This window comes from Rhinatrema bivittatum, chromosome 3 (genome assembly GCF_901001135.1).
Source record: "Rhinatrema bivittatum chromosome 3, aRhiBiv1.1, whole genome shotgun sequence".
NCBI classification, from domain to species: domain Eukaryota; kingdom Metazoa; phylum Chordata; class Amphibia; order Gymnophiona; family Rhinatrematidae; genus Rhinatrema; species Rhinatrema bivittatum.
In genome coordinates this window covers 579,669,197-579,694,078 of record NC_042617.1, presented here as the reverse complement: position 1 = coordinate 579,694,078, position 24,882 = coordinate 579,669,197, and the positions used below count along the sequence as shown (strand labels likewise).

Below are 24,882 nucleotides of genomic sequence, written 5' to 3'. Positions count from 1 at the left end.
CCCAGCAATCCTGTCTCTGACCGTAGCCAATCCAGATTTCATGGAAGTACCTGGCAGGTTCTAAAGAGGAGATTCATTTGCTGGTGCTTGCTCCCAGAAGTAAGAGGTGGTGATCCTCAAGTCAAGACTGTCTAATAATTCTTAATGAACCTGTCCTCTAGAAATTCTTTTTAAAGAGCGAGAGACCTGAATTTGATTTTGAACGGAAGAAATATTTGGTTTTCTTTTTTTTCTAGTTTGGGTTTGTTGACCGTGCCTAAAGGATTTTATGCATCCCCTAGCATCTGGTAGCAACATCCAGCAGAGAGATGACCATGCTTTGTAACATTTCAGCTGTTTGACCTTTATAGATATATATGTGTATATATGTATGTGTATGTATATAGATATATATGTATATATCAGTCCGTTATGGTCAGATTAGTCCAAGCCTTATACTGATTATGTGTATGGAAGTGGGTAGGAAGGGAGGTAAAATGCCTTCCTATTTATGTACAATATTTGAATTATTTTTTTTTTCCAATTCATATTTATACTTTTCTTTCTTTCTTTCATAGGCAGATGTAGCCATTTTAGTTGTGGATGCCAGTAGAGGAGAGTTTGAAGCTGGGTTTGAGGCTGGTGGCCAGACACGAGAGCATGGACTCCTGGTTCGCTCCCTTGGAGTGACACAGTTGGCAGTCGCAGTCAATAAAATGGATCAGGTAGGTGCCACTTAGACTGAGATTTGAGCCCTTCCTTCCTTCCATCTGTGCCCCAATCATTCATTTATTTAGACATTTTATATACTGTTGTTCCGTGTATAGATCACAGCGGTTTACAAAGTGACATTCATAGTGATAGCTCAACAAACAAACAATTATTTGTTACAAAAGATTATTTAAAATATATCAACATGATAGTTTTCAAATCTTTGTCGGTGGGTTGTTTTGAGAATCTTACATTCTCATGTTTGATTTATTCTTCATGATTCAATTACCTTATGTCCTTCGTGACTTTGTGGCTCTGTAAATTCTGAAGTTTTGAAGTTAATTTATATGCGTTCTTGCATAGCCACTTTTTAGCTCTCCTTTAAGTTTCTTTCTATCTGATAGCGTACGTGATGTCTCGGGCAGAGAACTACAGAGTTCTGGACCCGCTGTAGAAAGCGCGCGGTCTCTTATTCGCGACAGATGCGTGCTCCGTATTGTGGGAATAGCCAGTAGTCTTTCATTTTGAGGTCTTAGTGTTCGTTGTGGATTGTATGGTTAGTCAATTGTGCCCCTTCCCTGTGGTATTACTGTGTCTTCCTCTTCAGTGTTAACCTCTCTTTGCATGATTGACCATCAATTTTTCATTTCTGTGCCATCTCGGACTCCTCTGACCTCTCTTTCTTCACTAACCTTTGGAAAGAGGGTGGTTTAAGTGAGCGGAGCTGCCTTTTCCTCACCTCACAGTGGCATTCTTCTGGGGTAAATATCCTGTAAGGTACAGTTAGTGGACATAGGGCAGGTCAGCTAAGAAGAGAGGCCGAGTACCCACAAACTATTTTCTTATCTCCCAGCTGGTTGCATTAGAATTGGGAACAGGCGCAGGATGCTGAAGAAGTTACCTACCTTTGAAAAAAGATCCCTGTGATGGTTCGTCCTTACTTTGGGAAAAGCTTTCCTCCTATTCACAGCAGGTTTTAATTTTGCTGTAATTAGAAAGCAAGTGCTGCTTTCAGTATATAAAACCTTGATTGTCCTGAAATAAATGTGTTCTATCATGAGGGGTGGCTGAGTACTTTTTTTTTTTTTTTTAACTCCAATTTTAGAACTTCAAGTTGTACATTTTCTTTCATTTCTATGTGCTCTTTAGTGCAGAATACAGTTGTTTGACCATCTTATTATTCTGTTTAGGCTTCTTGGTGACCTTGATAAATGCATTAATTTGTTACGCTTCCGCTGTGACTTCATGATCAGCTTGAATTCACCTTGGTAGCCTAATGGTTAGAACAGTGAGCTGAGGACCAGGAACTCAGGGTTCAAATCCCTCTTCTCCAGTTGATTCTCCTTGTGACCTTGGTCGAAACTTAAATTGTAAGCCCTTTGGGGCAGGGAAGTGTACCTCCTGTAATTGAATATAACTTGCCTTGAGTGGGTTTGGAAAACTGAGCAATTAAATCTTAAACACGGCTCCTCTTCAGCTAGTCAGACCAGTTCCAGTCGCATAGATTATGCCTCCCAACTAGTAGATGAAGACATAGGTTAACAGACTTGCTGACATCACTTCATTTAAGCTCCCATGCTGACCCCAGCCTGCCAGTATTCTCTGACCTCAGTAGATGGTAGGAGGGCCTATCCTGTGCTGTGGATTGAGGCCTGGTTAGGCTGAATAGTTTTGGAAATCTTGAATGCATTTTTATAACTGCATTTTTTAATATAAAAGATTCTAGTGATTTGTCTCCCTTCAGTAACTGCCTAGTTAGGGTTGCAAACTGGCTCTCTTATCATCCAGGTGAATCCTGCAAAATCAAAGGCAGTATGGTTTAGTATCAGATCTGCTGCCAGGGGGGTAGTGGCTTCCGTGATGCTAGGTGTTCGAGTCCCTATAAAATCTATGGTGACTTCTTTAGGTGTCCAGTTAATTCCACCCTCACTATGTCAAACTTCATTTCAGCTACCGTACAAAAAATCTTTTCCCTGAGGTATATTAGGAAAATGTGTCCATGGTTGGAGGTAAAAGACTTTAAATCTCTGGTACATGCTTTCCTGATCTCAAAGTTGGATTATTGCAACTCTTTATTACGCATCTTCAGTTGTTGCAGAATACTGACACCATGTTGACTTTTGGTCTTCATAAGTATGATCATATTTCGCCTGCTCTGAAACAATTACATTGGTTGCCAGTTTCCTATAGGATTAGATTTAAAGTTTTAAGTCTTGTCTTCCGTATTCTCTCAGTGGATCTACCTTTCTGTTTATCCAAAATATTAGTCCCTTACATTCCAACCCGCACTCTACGTTCATCACAAAGGCCCTCCATGCTCCATCACTTTCAGTAATCTGTTTGGATTCCACCAAAGAAACCACATTCAGCTGCCAAGCCCCTTCTGTATGGAACTCTCTACCTCTTGACATTTGTTCCATCTCTGACCACTGAAATTTCAGGAAAGTAGCTGGTTTTTCAGTAAGGTATTCAACAATACTTAAGCTGTCTGTGCAGAGGCGATTGTCTTAGTTTAGTTCTATTTTAAACACTGTTAGTATGTTGATTATCTATTTAGTATATTTTAATTTGATCGTGTTTTGCTGGATTATGATTTGTATTTTATGCTTGTTACGTTAGTTATTTTATGTTTTAGTATGAAGTTTGATTGTTGTAAATTTGTCCTCCCGCTTGGGGTAACATGTTTTAAAAGCAGGTTATAAAGTTTTAATAAATGAAATGAAAAATGAAATGGCTGCTTCTGCAGTGAAAACTGTGTTCTCCCTTCCCCAATTGAGCATAGCCACATATCGGGTGCTTTCAGGGGCTTGGTTTGGGCTCCCGTTTTCTGTGAGTTACCTTTCTCCTCTTCCCCTCCCCCCCCCCCTCCCCACCAGTTAGGTTTCTTGTTATTCACTGCCTTACTTTCAAATTAAGTTTTCAAATTAAAAAAAGAGTGCTGAAATTGGAGTCACATTAGGGCTTCTGATTGCAGTGAGAGTTTGGCTGCTGCATACATTTTTGAGCCTTAGAGGATGATTTTTTTGCTGCAGGCTGAATCTGTTGGGTTTCTAAGCGCTGAGGGAGCAGATAGGGCCATTGGAGCATGGGAAGGCCACGCTTTGCTCGGGCTGTGGAACCCACTGACAGCTGGGGAGAGGAGGCTCCTTGTGCTGGGGCTGTTCGAATAGAGATGAGAGCAGATTGCAGGAGTAGCTGTCAGCTCTGGGAGAGTGGGGAACCACATCAGCAGGATCTATGCTGTGTTCTCTTCCCGCCAGAGTTTTTACTGTCCCGGCAGGCATGGCATCCATTTTGTCAGCACAGCATGTTTCTGAGTCAGTCTCTTAAGGAACAGCACTATCCTTTCCCTTCTTGCCCTCCTCAGCTGATTTGTCTTCCTTCTCTGCAGAGTTTGTGGTGTCTGCTTCAGGCCTTTTGCATGGGTCAGATAGCTGCTGCTGCTGCCTCTAATTCTACAGGGAGGTCTGTTTCCCAGGAGGAAGATTGTTCTCTTGCTGTCCGGAAGAGGTTAGAAGGCAAAAAGCAGAGGAGGAGGAAGATGGCCTTTTGGTGAAGTCTGATAGCTCTCTTTTAGACCGAAATAAATATAAAGGGAGCGACTTAGAGGAAGGTGAGTTCTGTCTGGAGATAGAAGATAGGTTTTCCATGGTCAGATTGTTTCACAAGGAGGAGCTGTGTGACTTAATTTCACATTCCTTGCATGTTCTCAGTATTTCTGAGGAAAAAGTAGATGAAGGACGTGGGTCCTTGCAGGATCCTATTATGGGCAGAATTAGGAAATCATCTCAGGTTGTTTCCCTTACACAGATCAATCAAAGATTTGCTTGGCTTAGAATGGGATTCCTCTGAAGCTAATTTTAAGGGTGTTGATCCCTGGTGAAGCTGTACCTGCTTGTTTCCCAGGAAACAGAAAAGCTGAGATTGCCTAAGGTGGACAGCTTGGTTTGTTCTGCCATGGACCACTGTTCCATTTGAAGGTGAGATAGCACTTAAGGATGCTCAGGACAGAAAGACAGAGGCAAACAGGCCTTTGAAGCTGCTGGTATGCCCCTTCAGGTGGTGGCAAGCAGGGCTGTGTTTAGTGCAACAGATGATGGAGATTCTCCAAGAGGGAAGTAGCCAGCCTTGTAATCAACCTGCGCAATGGGAGCCAAGGGCGTCCTTTATGGCATAGGCCTCATTCAGTTTAGTTTGTCCATTAGCACGATGTATGGCATCTGATATTGCAGCTCATTGTGGTTCCGTAACTGGTCAGTAGATTTGATTTCTAAGACTCAGCTGGCCAAGCTTCCCTTTAAAGGCAAATGTTTGTTCAAGGAGGACCTAGAGAAGACGGCTTAAGGTCTGGGGAGCATCTAAAGTTCCCAGGCTTCTAGAGGACAAGCAGAAGGGTCCTTTGAGACAAAATTGTTACAGGAATCATTTTAGGTACTCCATAAATTTTAAGCAAAGGAAGTTTTCTGGAAACCAGAAGTCTAGGCCTGTTGGAGTCATTTTTTTGTTACGTTGGCTGAGGATGTATATAGAGAGTAGGCCGTATGGATTCAGTTTTTTCACCCAGACACAGACTAGTTTGAAGGCCATAGGCCAACCTCTGAGTGAACTCCTATTTACTGTTTTGCACTGTGAAATGTTTACGAACAGGCAAGAGTCTGTTTATTTCAGTTATTCCAGTAGGTCTATGATGGGAAAGCAAGCAATTAACTTATTCTAAAGCCTGAGAGAGAATGAAGGCCACACAGCTATACCTGAAATTGATAAGAACTTAGATGGAGGGAACATCATTGCTTTTCCCAAACATTTAGTGCATAAGGGAAAATAATAGCTAGAGAGAGAAGGGAGAGCGCGCGCTGGACACGATAGCACAGGCTGATCCTTTAAAAACATGTAAACTTTTTCTACCAATACTTCTGTATGATCTGATTTTATTTGTTCTATCCTCCTATTGCTCAAATAAACTTATAATCCTGAGTACCTGGAACTGTGATGCACTGAATCAAAGTGTGTGTGGCTCTTTGTGTAGGGAATTAGCTCCTGTGTTCAAGCCCCCAAGTATAATCCCAGTATTTGTGTATGTTTATATTGGTAAGCCCCCAAGTTAATCCTGTGTGCAAGCAAGCGATAAATCCCACAGGTAGCCCCAGTATAAACCTCAGTGAGATTAGCTCCCCAGATCAGAGCTCCTGGGCAGAATGCCAGTGTGTACGTTCTGAAACCGTAACAAGACCTTATGGTAGATTTGTCTTTTCTACCTTCTAAAAGAGAAGGGAAGGAAGGGAACGTAAGAGGGGCAAGCTCTTCCCAAGGTTCTCAATGAAAATATAGGGCCCAGTCTGAGTCTGAAGATAAGGGGTTGCTTATTTCAACCAGAGATGGTCCAAACTACTTTAGACCAGTGCATCTTAGATATCATTCAGAACAATTATGTCTTGAAATTTGCTCTCTCAGTCTCAGATACTTTTATAATTTCTCCCAGCCTTTCCACCCTGACGCAGAATGTGATTTGAGTTACTCTCTAGCAACATCTCAGCATAAGTGTAATGGTACCAGTGCCGGCAGATCAGTGGGCACAGGGTCAGTATTCCATCTATTTTGTGGTTCCCAAGGATGAGAGAACTTTTCGGCTAATTTTGGATCTAAAATAAGTCAACAGGGCATTGAGTGTTCCTCACTTCACAATGGAAACTTTGAAATCAGTCATGGTAGCAGTGAAGTAGAGAGAGTTTCTGATGTCCTTGGATTTGACAGAGGTGTGCTTTCATAATCCTATCAGGCAGGAGGTATCTGCAATTCTCAGTTCTTGGAGGACGCTTGCGGTTTTGGGTCCTTCCCTTTGATCTAGCTATGGCTTCAAGGACTTTTTCCAAGGTCATAATGGTGGTAGTAGCCTTTTTTATGGAAAGAATGTATTCTGGTTCATCCTTATCTGGACAATCGTTTGATAAGGGTGAGGTCTGCTTGGGAGAGTAAGTTGGCTATATCCAGGTTGAAACATTTGTTATAAGATCTTGGATGGGTGAAGAATTTTGCAGAGAGCAAGTTGGTTCCCTCTCAGTCTCTGGAGTATCTAGGGACTCTCTTTGACACCCAGAGGGGTCAAGTGTAGTTAACGGGTCAGCAGATGACTCGAGCGTGTTATTAACAAAGTGCAAGGAGACCCATGGTGTGGCATTATCTTCAGATAATGGAATCAATGGTGGCTAATTTGGGTTTAATTCTTTGGGCAAGGGCTCACATTTGACCCTTGCAGAAGGCCTTGCTTTCCAAGTAGAACTCAAAGCTATCAGTTCCTGATCGAGTGAGAGAGATTCTAGATTGGTGCTTATTCTTGATTCTCTGGAGAGAGGAATGGACTTAGAGTCCCCTCCTTGGTTAGTAGTGATGACAAATGACAGCCTGATAGGCTGGGGAACTCATTGTCAAGGTTGCATCTCAAGGAGTTTGGATGGCAGAGGAAGCCAAGCTGTCTGTCAAGCTTTAGGAGACAAGGGCAGCTTGGTTGGCATTGCTTCCGTTTGAGGCATTGGTTCAAAGTCAGGTAGTCCGGATCTTGGTGGACAAGGCTAGAGCAGAGGCAAACATAAACCATCAAGGGGGCACCAGAAGTTCCCAGGTCTCATAAGGAAAGATTTTGCTGATGGCCTGGGCGGAGATTCATTTGAAGATGATTTCAGCATCCCACATTGCAGTCATGGAGAATGTGCAGGCGGATTTCCTCAGTTGCAACATTCTGGAATCCAGGGAATGGGAACTGTCAGGAGAAGCCTTTGTTCAAATTGTAAGTCATTTGTGGGGGAGGGGGAATCCGGAAATGGATCTCATGGCGAACAGAAGAACACAAAGGTAAAAACATTTTTCAGCAGGCGAAGGGAATGCAGGTCAGCAGGGATAGATACCCTGATTCAACTCTGGCCGAAGCATCATCTTCTCTATCTTTCCTCTGTGGTCGCTTACAGGCAGAGTTTTTCAAAGGATCTCCAAGCCTTGAGGGGCAGTGATCTTGGTTGCTTCCGACTGGCCCAGGCATCCTTGTTATGCGGATCTGATTTTGTTGTTGGATGGGAGGCCTCTTCTCTTGTTTCAGAATCCTCGTTTCCTGATGCTGGAACCAACTCTTCCATGAGAATCTGGTTCAATTTTGTCTTATGCTTTGGCCCTTGAGAGGGCTCGTTTGAACAAGAGAGGATATTTTCTAGAGATTGTGGAGAGAGCACTGCTTCTCTGGAGTATATCAGAGTATGGCAATTATTTGAGGATTGGTGTTCAGCTACTTAGATTCTTGTTGGAGACGCTTCTGTTCCTTATACGTTGCAATTTTTGCAGGATGGTTTGGCTAAGGGGTTGGTTTTAATTTCATTAAAGGTTCTCCTGGCAGTAATTGCATCTAATAGAGGCCTTGTTCGTGGTAGGTCTTTTTCTGCTCATATCGTTTCCTTAGGGGAGTGAAGCACATTAAATCTCTGGTAAGGGAGTTGGTTTCTTCTTGGGATTTAAATTTGGTTTTGTCTTTTCTAGCTGGACTAAATTTTGAGCCGTTGAAAAAGATTTTAGTAAAGTTTCTCGCTCTTAAGGTGGTAGTTTTGGTAGTGATTTGCTTGGCCAGACATCTTTCTAAGTTACAGGCTCCATTGTGCAGAGAACCTTTCTTGGTGTTTTTGGAGGAAACTGTTAGGGCTTGGACAGTGCCATCCTTCCTCCTGAAGGTAGTTTCATCTTTTCACCTTAATCAGATGGTCTGTCTTCCTTCATTCAGTAGAAACTATGTGGAGAGGAGTTTCCGCCTCTTCATTCCTTGGATGGGCAGAGAATCTTGTTATATTATTTAAAAGTCTTAGATGGCTTTAAGAGATTGGATCATCTTTTTTTCTCTTTCCAGGCTCCCAGAAAGGGAGACATCACATCTAGCAAGATGGATTAAGGAAGTTATCACTGTAGGCCCTTACCCAGTAGTTTTGAAGGCTACTTCAGTGAGGGTGCAGGCAGAGTCTTGGGTGGAACTTCAATTGGTTTTGTCATTGAAGATTTGCAAGGCAGCAGCATGGTCTTTTTAGCATTCATTTGATAAGCATTACTATCGGGATATATAGGTCAGGGAGGGAGGCTTCCTTTGGTTTGGAGGTATTGTGAGCAAGGTTAGCAGTTTCCTGACAGTGGAGGGATAGCGTGGATACATCCCATGTATCTGGATTGGTCTGGCTGGATGAAAAAGAAATTTGTTCTTACCTGATCACTTCCTTTCCTTGAAGTCATCCAGACCAGTCTAGTACCCTCCCTTACTGTCATGTGGACAATATTTTGCTCTTTAAATATGTTTCTTTATCTTCAGGAAGTATGGAATTTCACCTTGTTCATCATTGTGGGAAGGCAATCTGTTTATTCATGTGGCTTCTGTTTATCTGTTTGTTTTCAAGTTCCTTTGGAAGTCTCCTGGCTGGGAGGTAGGGACTTTATTGTTAGGTTTAAAATTATAGCTTGTTACAGGATACTGGCAGGCTGAGGTCATCATGGGAGTTTATATGATACAATGTCAGCAAGCTTGTTAATCTCTCTATCTACTAGTCGTGGAGCATAACACATGCGTCTGGACTGGTTTGGATGAATTCAAGGAAAGGAAATTATTTCCATATATTTTTTGTATACCTTAATGCATTACAATCTGTTCTGATCAATAATATGAATAGCAACAATGTTTTAGTTATGTTGTATTACAAACTTGATTTGCAGGTTAATTGGCAGCAGGAAAGATTTCAGGAAATTACCAGTAAACTTGGACACTTTCTTAGACAAGCTGGCTTTAAGGTAAAGTACTTCCATAGTAGCATGCTGCTTCGTTTCTTTTATTTTTAATGACCCCAGATTTACACACTTAAAGATGGACATGCGATAAGCATAGAAACAGAAGATGTCGGTAGAAAGAAAAGGACCACTTGTTCTCACAGGACAAGCAGGATGTTAGTCCTCACAAATGGGTGACATCGAGGATGGAGCCCTGTACGGAAAACTTTTCTGTCAAAGTTTCAACAAGCTTTGACTGACACTGGCACACTGGGTGCACTGAGCATGCCCAGCCTGCAATTATCCCTGTGAGCCACAGGTGTCTCCCTCAGTCTTCTTTTTTCCGCTCTGCAGTCAGCATAGCGGTTGGAGCTCTGTGAGGATTTTTTAACTAATTACCTCATGGAAACACTTAACTTTTCACTTCAAAAAACACTTTTCCCTGCACAGGTCTCCCTCCGCGTACGTTTTTACGACGCTCGGTGAGTACTAATTCTTATTTTTCGGTCGGTTCCTGTCACTATCTTAAGGCTGTTAACTGACTGAAGCCTTCCCTTCCCCCATTTTTCAGTTAGCTTTAAACAGCTTGCGAGTATCTCTGTGACACTCTGCTTGCTTATGCTAGTGGGGTAGGGATTTTTTCCTTAACTTAGGACCTCTGTAGCTTCAAGTCCTTCGTTCCCTGGTACCCTCACGCAGTCGATACCCTATCGCTACACCGGGACCCTCCTAAACCGCCCTGGGCTTTTATATGTCATCAGCGCCCCTCCCCCCACGGTGCCCTGATGCCTTTATCCATGTTTTTTGCTTTTCAGTGCTACCAGGCTTTTTCCTCCTACGCACTGTTTTTTTCCTTGGGCTTCCTCGGTGCCGTCCCTACCCGGATGCATGCCATTGACGCACACGCTGTTAGTCACTGCCATGCATACTCGGGTCGCCGCCACCGCTGCCCGAGACACTTTTTAACGATCCCAGGGTCACTTCATCGATGCCACCCCCCCTTTTGGGGATGCCATCGATGCCCCATCCTCCCCACCGATGTCCAGCCCTTTTCCATCGGTGGGCATCGGTGCCACATCGATTCGTCGGTGGGCATCGATGCCGGATGGTCCCCGTCGGTGGGCATCGATGCCGGATGGTCCCCATCGGTGGACATCGGTGCCGGATGGTCCCCATCGGTGGACATCGGTGCCGGATGGTCCCCATCGATGGACATCGGTGCCGGATGGCTTGTCCGTCGATGGCATTGGTGCCGGATGGCCGTCCGTCGATGGCATCGGTGCCGGGTCCTTTTGCATCGATGGACACCGATGCCCAGGTGTTTCATCCATGGGCATCTATGTTAGAATGCATCCATCGAGGGCAGTCGATGCCAGGCTGCTCCCATCGGTGAAATTCGATGCCCAGGTGGGTCCCATCGGTGGGTATCCATGCCGGCTCGATTCCGTGGATGGGCGTTGATGCCAATGCCAGCCTTATGGCTGGCATCGATGCCCATGCCGATTCCAGGACTGGCGTTGATGCCGGGATGGAATTCATCGACTGGGAGATCCATGCCATCGATTCCATACGTGTCCATATCGATGCCACCGACACACGTGTCTGGGGCACCGATGCCATGTACACTTGGAAATCTGAGTCTGTCCAAATCGATACCATCAACGTCTGTGGCCCTATAGTTGATGCCCGTGGCCATGCCACAAACGGCATAAATGCCCGCCTCCATGCATCGATGCCCTCGACACCTCCGTTTTCCTTCGGTGTCCTTGACGCCCTATTGATTCGACTTCGACTCAGTCGATGCCGGTATCTTTTTCAATAACGGCAATGTTTTTCGATTATTCGATTCCACATCGTTTCAAAGATACCTATGCCACTGCTGTCAGTGCCCGTCACTGTCATCATTCTCCTGGCCAGTCATCGACGATTTTTCATACCCATTTTGATGATATCCTCGAAGCCCCTTAGGTTGCCTTCAATATCGTCAATACCGACATAGCACCGCCACATAATACCCTCGCCTCCTCACATTGCTCCACGCTTTGGGTTCTTTTTTAAGCCCCGTATTAGCTTAAGACACTCCATTGTGTCAGGAGCAGAGCAGGCGTGCTGACAGTTCGTCATCGATCGCCTTCCAGGACGACGAGGGCTTCCATCTCGGCGCTGGGGAAAGACCGGGCCGAGCACCGTGGCACCCATCATCGCCGACATCGTGATCGTCCGCCGCTGACGCCATCCAGCACATCGGTGCCATCCTTCTCCAGGCTGGACAACGCTCGGGCAGAGCGACATCACCACTGCCATCAGCACTGTTCCTACAGTTTTGGCAGTCCTTGGTGATCCAGAACTTCCGGATCCAGGTCCGACAGCTTCTGCATTGGCGTCACGACACATCGAGCCGCTGTGACGAGGGAAGGGAACATGAGTTCCGTTAGGGCTCCTCTGTTCCTGGCGTGCCCCACCGTCAAGTGGTGTGGGACTATGGCCATCTGTTACACTTAGCAGTCTAAACGCCACTCACGCCTGGCCTGTCTCCTCTGTACCTGTGCCACCATACCGGGTTTCAGAGCGAGATGGACGTTTACGTCCCCGGCCTTACCCTCGAGGACTCCGGAGACCGTCGGGGTCAACAATCTTCACCGGCTCGTCTTGCGGCGATCCACGTCGGATGGTAAGTACCCGCTTCGGCGGCATTCCCATAGAGTTGTGTTCTCCCATTCGGACCGTGGTTCGAAAAGTTCTGGGTCATGTGCCTTTTAGAACTGTATTAGTGTCACATATCACTATGTTAGCTATGTTAGCCATAATATCAGGAGAACCCCTCTATCTTCTTGGGATTGCAGCAGGGCTTCTTCTCTTGTCAGTAACAAGTCCCTGTGCCGACCAATGCTCTGACTCTTGGTTCCCTCCCAACCAAGGTCCAGCTGCATTGGCTGATCTGCTAAACATGAGATTCAGCAACCATTGCCCCATGTACAAGTCCACCTTGAGGCCTGGCCACAGGTCTCAGTGTCTCCTTGTACAGCATACAGAAATGCGGGGTACCACTTACCGCTCACACACCTGCAGGAGCCTACATGATATCCTCCATTGGGACACCTCCTGGTCTCCCATCTGGTCAGATATCAGAGCGGCCACCCCACCTTGTACCAAAGTCCCGGTACACTCCCCCAGGCGCTACGAAGTGCAGAGGGGAGAAGGGAGGGGGGTTGGGGAGTTTTAATTGCACTATTCTTTCTTTTAACAGAAAATAGTTACTCTCCGCACATCCTGGACCTAAGAAAATCCAACTTTCTTTAGACGTCACAGGTACAATGGTATCTTTGGTTACCATCACTCCATACTGCAGTAAGTACATTATTTTAATGTTTCTATGTGCTTTATGGTGAGTCAACATTACAACCCCAAGCTCTGCTGCTGGCACCAGCTTCGGTAAGTGAACTGTCTCTTGCATCACTGTTGGTGAATGCTGTTTTCTCTGCGGAGTGTAACATCATTCACTTTCCTTTCAGTACATGCAAGGAGCTCTCACTTTTTTCAGGACTCACTATACATTTACTAACTGGGATTACTGTCACTGCCATAAATCCCTTCTGTAACACTTCTGGACACCACAGTCTTAAGACCCTCTTGTCCAGCATGCGCACAGACATTCTGATACATTGTTATATGTCCCTGCGCATATTTTCCATAACCTCAACCTTTCAACTTTTCATGGTTGGGCTATGGGGTTTCTTCCCACTATGCATTTTTCTCATAATTCAAAACTGCTATGGGTTATATTCAGTGACATTCTATACTCAATGGACCTAAGTGGTTTCATTGCTTTCGTCCCTGATTCTTATCCCAGTTCGAACTAGGACCTAGTCTCCTTCGACTCATGCTCGCAATTCCTTAGGGTTATAAAGTTTCTCCTGAAAGCTGTCAACCCATTATGCATCTATTGCACTCCAGCATAGTTTCTCATAAACTTCCTGGACGTTGCACCCATGAGTTATGCCCTTATGCCTTCCAATACTGCTTTTGCAACAATTCTTTGTGCATACAGACAGACAGCATAGGGACAATGTGCTTTCCAACTCATAAGCACGCACAACCTCTTAGCTGCTCTGCTAGACAGCTGCGCAGCTCTACCCTTGGCCCTTGTTCACTTCATGCGTCCTTGGGCCACATATCTAAGAGATTTAATGAACGCTCTATCTGACCTTCTCCACGTAGGTTCTATCCTCTCGAATGGTCTCAATTACATGTGTACAGGGCAAATCTTTTAATGCTGAGTTTAACTAAACTTTCCTCTGCGTCTGCATCATTCCATACGATGCACAGGTTCTGCTCCCTACACATGTTTCCTATGCGTTCCCTTAGATGCCTTTTCTTCCATCAAAGGCCTCTTCAATATATCTCTTCTGCTGCCTCTCGTAGCCAGCATTCTTCTAATGTTGAACTGGGATGGGGTTCAGTATTCTTTTCCCCACTCCCTGACTGAGATCAGTATGCTTCCCATACTTCTCAATCCATCATATCAGTAACCTTTTATTCCCTCACCAGTCAGTCCCAAATCATAGACTTCCTGATGTTCTTAGGTTCTGGTAGCGTCACAAAACCTTCTAAACATAAATCTTGCCGTTTAATATGGCAGGCTTTACCTCCTGACGCTAAAAAAAAAAAAAAAAAAAAAAAAAGAGGTATTACCCCTTTTACTTTTCCACCATTTTTTCTTACTCCCTCGGATTCTGTTCTCCAGACATCCTCCACATAGATACACCTTTCTCTTAGGAGGTGTATCGTTTTGGGAGTTGGGTTCCCGTTTTCGGTAATCCTCTCTGAGTCGGCTTACCATGGATTATCCACTGATCAAGCCGCCTCTATTTCTCTAATCACGGAATGAACATATATATTCTCCTTATAAGTCTCATACATTCTACGTTTGAGCCTTTCCATTCCTCTCTTCCACAGTTTGGCAAGGGAACTTCTTTCCCTCTTAATGTCATTCCTGCCAGCAGGGTCCGTGAGTTATGCACTCTTTCCATACTCACCTGACTCCGTTCCTCTGCCACTGAGTAGTTCTACGCATTCAACTTTCTATCCTTTTCAGGTAGATGTTGTATCTCCTTTCCTCAGGAAATACTCTATTAATTTTTCCTAACCTCTCTCTCTCGCCCTAGGGAGAGAGTGGGTTTTCCACATTCCTGGACAGTAATGCTGCGCTTACATTCTATCTACATTGCACTGCATTCCATGTGAATTCCACTTGACTCTTTCCTTCATGCAAGGGTCAAGCTGCTACTTCCAGTGGCCACACAGACCTAATCCTTCTGATTAAGTGGTCTATATTTCCTTTCCTACCAACAAGCAGACATTTCACTACAACACTGTGGGTATCCACATACTGTTGTGTCTGTCTTAGCCTTAACAGCTTCCCTTTGGTTACTGCTGCTTGTACTTTTTTATCAGGTTGCAGCCTGGAGTCCTCTCCATACCTTCGCAGCCTATTATTGCTTACATTTGACTAGCCGGCATGCTCCATGTTTGGCCAGTCCGCCTACTCTTACTTTTTTCAATTCACTACCCAACATCCTTCCACGAACCCATTATGGTGTTGCGGATGCCCTCCGTTCCCATTTCCACCTCAGTCGTTACACCTTTGCGCATCTGCGGTGTATCTGGTGCATTCCCGGGCATCCTCAGCTCGGTACTCACCCATTTGTGAGGACTACCATCCTGCTTGTCCTGTGAGAAAGCAAATGTTGCTTACCTGATGTAACAGGTGTTCTCACAGGACAGCAGGATGTTAGTCCTCACGAAACCCGCCCGCCACCCCGCGGAGTTGGGTCTGTATACTTTTATTTTAGTTTTGCTTGCGCTTTTTAGCTATAAGACGAGACTGAGGGAGACACCTGTGGCTCACAGGGATAATTGCAGGCTGGGCATGCTCAGTGCACCCAGTGTGCCAGTGTCAGTCAAAGCTTGTTGAAACTTTGACAGAAAAGTTTTCCGTACAGGGCTCCATCCTCGATGTCACCCATTTGTGAGGACTAACATCCTGCTGTCCTGTGAGAACACCTGTTACATCAGGTAAGCAACATTTGCTATCTACTCAGTCATGTCTAAGCAGTGCATGCTAAACACACCATAGGCTTGCTTTTCAAAAACCCACCAAGCGGGTAAGGTAACCCAGTTATTTTAGACCAGACATTCAGCTGCACTTATTTGGCTAATTGTGTGGCTGAATATCTCGCTAAATCTGCCCACTCAAAATCTGAGCAGTCAATAAGACTTGCAGTTTATCTGGCCATGGGTTTCTTGGCTAAATTTAACTGATCATCGCTGAATATTGTACTAAATTTAAAAGTCCACCCCCAGGAATGTCTCTGATCTAGCCCCATTTTTACCTGGCTAAATTTATGCAACTTGCAAATTTAACCACACAAACATATCCAGAGGAGCCATATTTTAACCAGGTAAATGTTTTTAATATTGAGCCTCATGTATTACTTACAAGAGAGCTTGTCTTATCCAATGCATATGAAAAACAAGTCTTTATTTAGAATACACTTACTGCTCCAGCAATGTCTTTCACGTGTATTATTACATCTATCTATATATATATAAAATGAAGTGTGTGTCTGTATATACAGTTGTGCTTATAAGTTTACATACCCCTGGCAGAATTTGTAAGATGTATTGCATTTTAAAAAAACACGAGTGATCAGTCAAAACACATCTGTTATTTTTAATGTGTTTCAAATTAAACTATTATGCATCACAGAATAGCATAATTATTAAACAAACCATAGCAATAAAGAAATAATAAAATGGTCCTGTTCAAAATTTTGCATACCCTTAGTTCTTAATATTGTGTATTGCCCCCTTTTGCATCAATGACAGCTTGCAGTCTTTTGCAATAGTTGTGAATGAGGACCTTTATTTTCTCATGTGGTAAAGCTACCCATTCCTCTTGGCAAAAAAACCTCCAAATCCTGTAAATTCTTTAGTTGTCTAGCATGAACTGCATATTTGAGTTCTCCTCAAAATGGCTCAATGATGCTGAGATCAGGAGACTGTGATGACCACTGCAGAACCTTCACTTTCTTCTGCCGCAGCCACTGAAGCGTCTACTTGGCCTTATATTTTGGATCATTGTCATGTTAGAAAGTGCACCCCATGTGCTGCTTTCTGGCTGATGAATGTAAATTCTGCTACAATATTTTTTGATAACATGCTGCATTCATTCTGCCATCAATTTTGACTGAATTCTCTGTGCCTTTGTAGCTTGCACAGCTCCAATACAGCAGAGATCCACCTCCATGCTTCACGGTAGGGATGGTGTGCTTCTCTTCATAGGCCTTGTTGACTCCTCTGCAAACATAGCATTTATGGTAGTGACCAAAAAGTTCAGTTTTGGTCTCATCGGTCCAAATTATTTTGTTCCAGAAGTTTTGAGGCTTCTCTACCGGCTGTTTGGCATATTGTAAACGGGCTGTTTGGCATATTGTAAACGAGCTGTTTGGCATATTGTAAACGAGCTGCTTGGCATATTGTAAACGAGCTGTTTTGTTGCGTTGGTGCAGCAGTGGCTTTTCTCCCAGGACAAGCAGGATGTTAGTCCTCACAGATGGGTGACATCATCAGATGGAGCCCTGTCACGGAACACTTTTGTCAAAGTTTCTAGAACTTTGACTGGCACACTGAGCATGCCCAGCATGCCACCAACCCTATGGCCACACGGGGTCCCCCTTCAATCTCTTTTTTTTCTGCACAGTGATTGCCTCGCGGTTACTGGAGCTCTGTGAGAGGTTTTCCTCACATGGAATACTTTGAAGTTTTCTTCAAAATGTTTTCCCTGTTCAGGGTCCACCATTGCGCATCAACTTCGCCGGTAAGTCCATTTCGTGTTTTTGCAGTTGGTACCCGGCTGTTTATCTCTCGGTTACTGACGGTCACCAACTGCATGCCGCCTCTTTTTGTCATGGCAACCGGTTTTTGGACGTGCCCGGAGTGTCTGCGGACGATGTCCATAAGGGACCCACATGATGTCTGCGTCCTGTGTCTCGTGCCTTCCCATGACATCTGTCGATGCCCAAGCTGTGCGCAGATGACCCCCAAAGGCCAGCGCGCCCGCCTGGAGAAGATGGAGCACTTGTTTGTGTCCAAGCAATCTACCCCATCGAATCCAGTGCCAGGTGCATCGAGTCGTGGGGATCACTCTGAGTCAGGACCTTCCCCATCAAAGCCCCGCAGAGAAAACAGAGGAGCGGGAGACCGCCCCCTCACCAGCATAGATGCATTTGAAAACTTCCATATCGTCGTCCTCTGCGCAGGAGAAGGACCGGGCTGAGCACTGTGGGAAGCATTGACACCGGAGGGGCATCAACCTCAACCGAGCCCCCTCCGAAGAGATCCCATCCTCCTCTAGACCTGGGAGCCCAGGGCGTTCCCTCCGGTGTCTGGCACCGAGCCTCCACGGGCCCCCATGGATGCTCCAGTGACGCCCAGCCTGCCTCCTCCAGGGTTGGTTTTTTCTGCACCCTTGTTTTGAGAGGAGCTGGACCACGTGGTCCAGCAGGCAGTGCTCAATGCCCTTCGGGGCCTTCAACTGCCCCCAACACCGGCCCCCATACTGGCATCAGAACCAGTGTCCTCCATGCTGGCACCTCTCCTAGAAAAGCTGGACGTCTTGCTCAGTACCTTGCCGATGCAACCTGTACCAGCGAGCCCCTCGGTGTCCAGCCAGCCACCGGCGCCTCTTCCAGTCTTGATCCCGAGCTCTTTGGAGGAGGAAGATGCGGCTCCGCGTCCATCTCCACAGTCGGAGCCACCGATGCCGGAGCCCATCAATGGGCCATTAGGCCTCTTGGTGCCCTCGATGCCGGCACCACCGCTATCGGTGCTACTGCACCGTCCGTCTGTGCCCGCGCCCCATGCCCTGGGGTTTAGCCTCTCTCCTTGACCCAGAGGCTTCGCCAGTGAGGAAGAGGCCGCCTATGACCCATGGGGGAACGCCTCTGAACATGCCTCCGAGGACCTTCTTTCAGAGCCTCCCCTCCCCGGCGCTCACCTCCGTAGGATCTCACCTTTGCCAATTTCGTCAGAGAGTTGGCAGAAACCATTCCCTTCCAGCTGTCAACAGAGAAAGATGCCCGCCACTAAATGTTGGAGGTCAGTGTTGGTGATATTTTTTGTCCCAATTTGAAGGGGCCACCGCCACTGCTCCTCCACACACCCCCCACCCCCAGACTCCAGAAGCTGGCGCAGCACCTCTTCTCCCCTCCTGCAGCTGAACTAATGAGGCGCCAAAACTCTATTGGTGAAGGGGAGGTCAGCAGTTCGCCTACAATATTTTGAGATGGCGCTCATGATGGATGGCAAAGCCATATCGGCCATAGGCTAGCTACGGCTGTGGCCGAATGGGGAGGAAAGCAGACCATGTATGGCTCCCTGGCCAAATAGAGAAGCAGGCTTTTCTGAAGTCTTTAAAGCCTCTTGGTATACAAAATGAATCATTTAAAATTGTTACATTCCTTGATATAATGAACAGATACATAAAAGTAATTGTAAGTTATCGGTATGTACATTAATTACACGTAGAATGATTTTAACCTCTAGGACTCTTGTGGTGTCCTCTAACCCAAGCAAAATGCTAGATCTTCTTAAAGTAGAATTTCTACCCAGCTGACAAGACAGGCAGGCTGAAGTGTATACTCACTGGTGTTGTATAGTGCAGTTTACCTTTACTAAGAAAAATTATGCAAAAATGTTTTCTTGTTCACAATCTGAGTCTGAGCACTGTGCTTCTCAGTGTTCTGCCAGATTTTTGATGCTCAGGTACTGGAATCTAGCAGAGGGATAGAGAGCTATAGGGTGGAACCTTCTTAACTGTGTTTCTGACCGTTGAAATTGTTAGCTGGAAACATTTAGAGATTTTTTAATAACTTTCCCCTGCTTTGTAAGAGTGAATTACGCTATCTTCATTTTGAAAAGCTCAGATGGCTGTTTAGAGAAGACCATGGTTTTGAAAGTAGACAGAACAACTCACAATTTGAGAGGTTAGAAGGGTCAGAGTATTTGTTCAACTGGAATTGTCTTCACCTGACTGATTGAAGGCCTAACGAATCAATCAACTGGAAGAGTGGCCAAACTTTTGCATATGCCTCTTTACCTTTTCAATATTTTCAATCTGTTAAAAAATCATCAAATAGTAATTTTGTATAAAAAATTGCAGAAAGATGTTGTGTTTAACTTTATTCCGTATAGAGATTGTGTCAACTTCTGTTTATTTAGAGATTCAGTGAAGCATAGAATTTGACAAGGGGTGCGTAAACTTTTGCACATAACTGTGTGTCTGTATGTGTGTAGATATCTATATCTATCTATCTGTATATATAGATATTAGGGATGTGCATTCCTTCAGGACGAATTAGGCGGGTCGGAAACGAAGCCCTAGCCGAAAGGCTTTGCACATCACTAATAGATAGATATATATACACATTGTAAATAATTAACTGCTTAATCATATCAGCCATCTTCAAAATGTACCAAAACCTTTTGTTGCTTTTAGGTTAGGTTTTTCTTCTTTAGGCCTGGAATTTGGCCTCTATGTCTCTGCTAACCATGGGCCCCACATTGTTACACTTTTTTTTCCCAACTAGGAGAGTGATGTAGCTTACATCCCTACAAGTGGACTGGGTGGTGAAAATCTAGTCACAAGGTGTAAGTCAGGTGAACTTACCCAGTGGTACAAAGGACCATGTTTGACAGAACAAATTGGTAAGCATTCCCCCTCTGTGCCTTTCTTACATATTGCAGTGCTTTGTTGACATAATTTCAGGGCACATTTATCTGAAGTGGAACAAAAAATACAGTACTGCTTTCATATTACAATAAGGTCCTATGAACCTTGGGATGTGTCCTGAAATTCTGGTCTGTGAGAGACCTACACCTTAAGCACAGATATTTAATTAAGGCAATTTACTAATATGCCTATATATCACATTTTGGGCACATCCTTCCATTGTTGGGGACTCTGGATGACAATAGAATGCTGATTATTGTGCTTCACAAATATTTGTAAGCAAGCAGGAAACCACAGCCTGTATGTGCAGTTAGACTCCTATTATTACATGCCTCAATTATGAATGAAACGTAAGGTAAAGTCAGATGCTTTGCAGGAAGCAAATAGTGTGGTAAATGTTAAGCCTCGTGCCTGAGAGAGGCGCATGCACACGCACTCAGCTGCACCTCTGCTTGCAAATATTGCTGGTGGGGTAGGGGTATGCGCACTCTTTCTCTCTTGCACTTTGTCCCCCTCCACACTTTCTCCCCTTCTTTCCCTTCTCTTCAGTCCCCCATCTCCCTCACCCTCTCCTTTATATCACCCCCTTCTCCTTTCTTCCATTCCCTCTCACTCAGATCACATCGCTCCTTTCCCTTCTCTCTCACTCAGTCCTCTTATCTCTCTCACTTCTCTTACTCATCTGCTCCCCTGGCTTTACATACTCCTCCACCCCCCCTCTCATCCCTCTCCCTCTCTCCTCCCTCCCCTCATCTCAGGCCCTTCCTCCATTCTCCTTCCACATTTCAGGCCCTTCCCCAGCCTAAAAATACCCAAAACGGAATTTGCAAAAAAATGGCAAATTGCATTATGGGCATAACGCACGATATCGCACAGCTTAACGCAATTTTTGCGTTAAAACTGCGCGATATCGTGCGTTATGGCTTCGCAAAGTGCGAAGCCAGCCCACTTTTTATGAAATCCCGCCCCCGGCTCCTCCCCAATCCCTCCCCTTTTAAAAATTTGCATCGCACCATGCGTTTTTGTGCTTGACGCATGCGAAAACGCCATAACGCGATTTGATAAATGACCCTGTTAGCTGACTCCTTCCCAGATTGCTCCTGCCCCAACCATGACTTATCTGGCTAACTTTTTAGCAGTATAAAAAGTTAGCTGGATAAATGCTGACCACTGAGTGTGGCCGGTGACTTGAATGGTGCCATTTATCCGGCTAAGTCCAAACTTAGCTGGACAGATGGCGCTGGATTATGGGGATCATAATTTTTTAGACTGCTTTCTGTAGGGAAAAAAAAGCTTATGAGATCACTATATCTACGTGTGCCTGTCCCCAGTCATTTTTTTGGTTGGTGTCCAGCCACACCAAATGTTTAGGGCATGTCAGGTAGGGAGTGGGAACACATTCCTTTAGTTGTAAGTGGAACTTCTTTGTTTAAAAAATGTTAAATTTTCCAAATAAACGTTTTGTGATGAAACGTTGTGATGAAATGGTGCAGCTCATTTGAGAGCTTTGGGAATAAAGCGGAGGGTGTCACAAGCTTCATATACCTTGTTGGCGGGATGGATACATAGATTATGTAAATGTATGCAGTGAATGTTGCGCGTGTCTCGTGAGCAGAAAATTTAAGGTTTTGCACTTCACAAGTTTTGTGTGAAAAAAAAAAAAAGCAAAAGTATCATACTTCATGAGCTATTCCCTTTTTTTTTTTTTTTTTTTTACTTGAATATTGGCCAAATAATGTCGTCTTGTTAAAATACCAACATCTTATATTGTAAGCTCCGCATTCAAAATTGAACGCGAAGCTTACAAATTCCTGCGCGAGGCACGAGCAGCTCAGAAGGCAAAAGATGCAACAGACGATTTCAGAATTTTCACCATTTTCTAGCAGGAAAAAAAAAATCTGTGCAGTCATTTACCACATGGAGTATGTGTGTGCCAGTGTTTGAAAGCTATGAACACCATTTTCTGCTCATTGATGATAAATCATGACTTAAGGACAGTTTGGTGCAATATGAAAATACCTCAAAGGGAGAGAAGGGTCAGATAGGGGAGACCTGGAAGCTTCTTGCAACTGCTTGGAGTGAACGTCAGAAAAGATGGAAATAGTGAAAATATCTCTCAATGAGGAATTTAGACAAAGGGAAAAGGATTCCTTCCACTCTCCCCCCTTTTTTTTTTTTCCAGTAGTTGCCTTTCCTAGCTGGATGCAGTGTGAATTTGGTAATTTTGGTTGACAGCTGGCTTAGCCAGAAAGATTGTTCTGCTACTAAATGCGCAGGTATCAGTAGTGGTGATTAAACGAAATCCTAACTGCACAGTTAATGTGACCTGGTTTGATTAATTGAAGTGTGTCATCTCTTCATACCCATTAAAAACCTCAGCTATTCCTTTGCAGGTAAGAAACTCAAGTGCTCCTAATTAAATTTACAGTAAAAATAATAATAATAATCCTGAAATGGTGCAGATTGCTGTGCAGTGGGAATCTTATTGTGATATTGCTGCTAAGCTTCCTTTTGTCTCCAGAGCAGCGTATTTACAGGACTGTGAGATGTAGGTACCCGGAGTAATAAAGCTCTAAAGTGCTGGAGGCATGAGCACGAAGCTGCTGTTAAACACACTGCCAGCCCCTCAGCACTTTGGTTGGTCCGTGAAGGTGTGTTTGGATTTGCTGTCAACTTCAGGGGCAAAACCAATAATATCTGCAGGTTGCCCCGGACATTTGCAGATTTCTGGCAGGTTTCAAGGGATGTGCCATCCGCAGCCTTTGGAAGGATGGACAGGAAGCTGATTCTGTTTTTTTCTTAGTTTGTAAGTCTGAAGTAAAAAAAAAAAAAAAAACCACAGCAAACTTAAGATTAGCCACAGCGACTGGGAAGAAATTGGTACATCTCTGTGGACTTGCAGAATGCGTCTTTATGGTTACCTGGTTATTGACCTGCCATCAATTTGTGGTGATCAGACTTATTTTCATGTAGCTTATGAGAGTTTATAAGTGTACGCTATGTTTCTTTAACGGTTCTTGCTAACATTGGTGCCCCACACCCTTTGTTGGGCAGCTTTACTGGGTAGCTTGATATCTACTTCAAACGCCATCTGTGAGCAAGAGGCAGATGCTGCTTTTCAGTTCTGAGGATTTGGCAGAAATTCTTTGGTGTAGGTGAGAAATGTGCAGCAGAGCCGGTCTAGAGTCCTGGGGAAACCTGTTGGAAGAACTGGGTCTGGCTAGAAAGATATCCAGATAGCGGAGGACTGCTGTGTTTAAGTGCTTTCCTGTGCTATAATTTATTGAAACCTTAAGGTATTTAAGAACCCCTGTATCCTATTTCTTTTCAGATTCTTTCAAGTCACCGCAGCGATCAGTGGAAAAACCATTCAGACTGTGTGTAGCAGATGTATTTAAAGGTTGGTGTTTACTGTGTATGAGTCAAATTAGTCTATTGCCTTATCAAAGACCTAGCTTCGTGTACAGCTACACAATATGCTTTTTATTGTCATTTACTTAATGCCCAGCGGTTGTCTAGATTTTGTTCCTCTGGTTAGGGTTTTTTTTTTTCCCTGTTAAGCGAACTGAATCTGCAAGAAATCTTTTTTTTCTTCAGTAAATTCTGCCATGACAATTTGCTTGTGTGGGTCACAGGGCTGAAGTCTGTGCTCATTACTGAATTATCCTAACTCCTTTTTCCCAACGCATTAAGACACGGGTTATGATAACTTAAAGAGAGGAAAGGGGGAGTGCACGTCGAGCAGGACTATAAACACAAAGACGGAGGAGGAGAAGAACGTCAATGATGATCTTGATTGAATAGTGGGCATGACATAGTCTAGAGCTTGTCGGAAGAATAGCAGCAGCCGCCTTCAAGACCATACTGCAGCTCAATTTTTTTCAGAGGCCATGGCGTCGGGGTTCCGTCGGTGCCCGGACTGTACTCGCACTATGTCCATAACAGACCCTCAAAAAGTCTGTGTAATGTGTCTAGGGTGTGAGCATGATGTCTTGAGCTGCACCAAATGTGCCTTAATGACACCTAAAGGTTGCAAGGCCAGATTGGAGAAGATGGAACTTCTCTTCCATTCTCAAATCCCGACGCCGTCGATTGCATCGACGTCGTCTAAACCAGCACCGTCCACTTCGCTCCAGTATCAGCCACCAGTCGGTGACAGCCCGGCGTTGATGACTTCTCGGTCTTTGACTACCTCTCACCCCCTCAGGTCCAAGGGGATCGTAGAGAGAAACATCGGCATCAACACCGGAAGTCTCGGACTATCGATGAAGGAAAGTCATCGACTTCGCCATTGTCCGAGCCGCCATCAAAGAAACCCCGTCCAGAAAAGGCACCGACCCTTTCTGCGACCGGGTCACTGAGGCAGCCCTCACCCGGACAGGTATCGGGAGCCGCGACTCCGCCTTTAACGGTGGTCCCTCCGGCTATGCCTCTGCCTCCTTCTTCCCTTCCGGAGCCTGGGCTGCTTTCTCCAGGTCTCCGTGAAGAACTGGACCGGATGGTTCAGGAGGCCATCGATAAGGCAATGCACAGACTCCAAGGTTCCCCGGCGCCGAAATCAGTGCCGGTCGCGGAACCGACCATCGATCCCATTCCGGCAGCATTGGCACCGCTGCTCTCGA

General features: G+C 44.9%; 1 protein-coding gene across 1 annotated transcript in view; it reads left to right on the top strand.

The window, feature by feature from the left end:
- HBS1L (HBS1 like translational GTPase) overlaps window positions 1-24,882 on the top strand; it is a 300,920-nt gene that overhangs the window by 233,530 nt on the left and 42,508 nt on the right. The window contains 4 exon segments of the mRNA XM_029596612.1: window positions 558-704; window positions 9,418-9,492; window positions 20,118-20,235; window positions 23,592-23,660. Coding sequence (XP_029452472.1) covers window positions 558-704; window positions 9,418-9,492; window positions 20,118-20,235; window positions 23,592-23,660 — 409 coding nt within the window.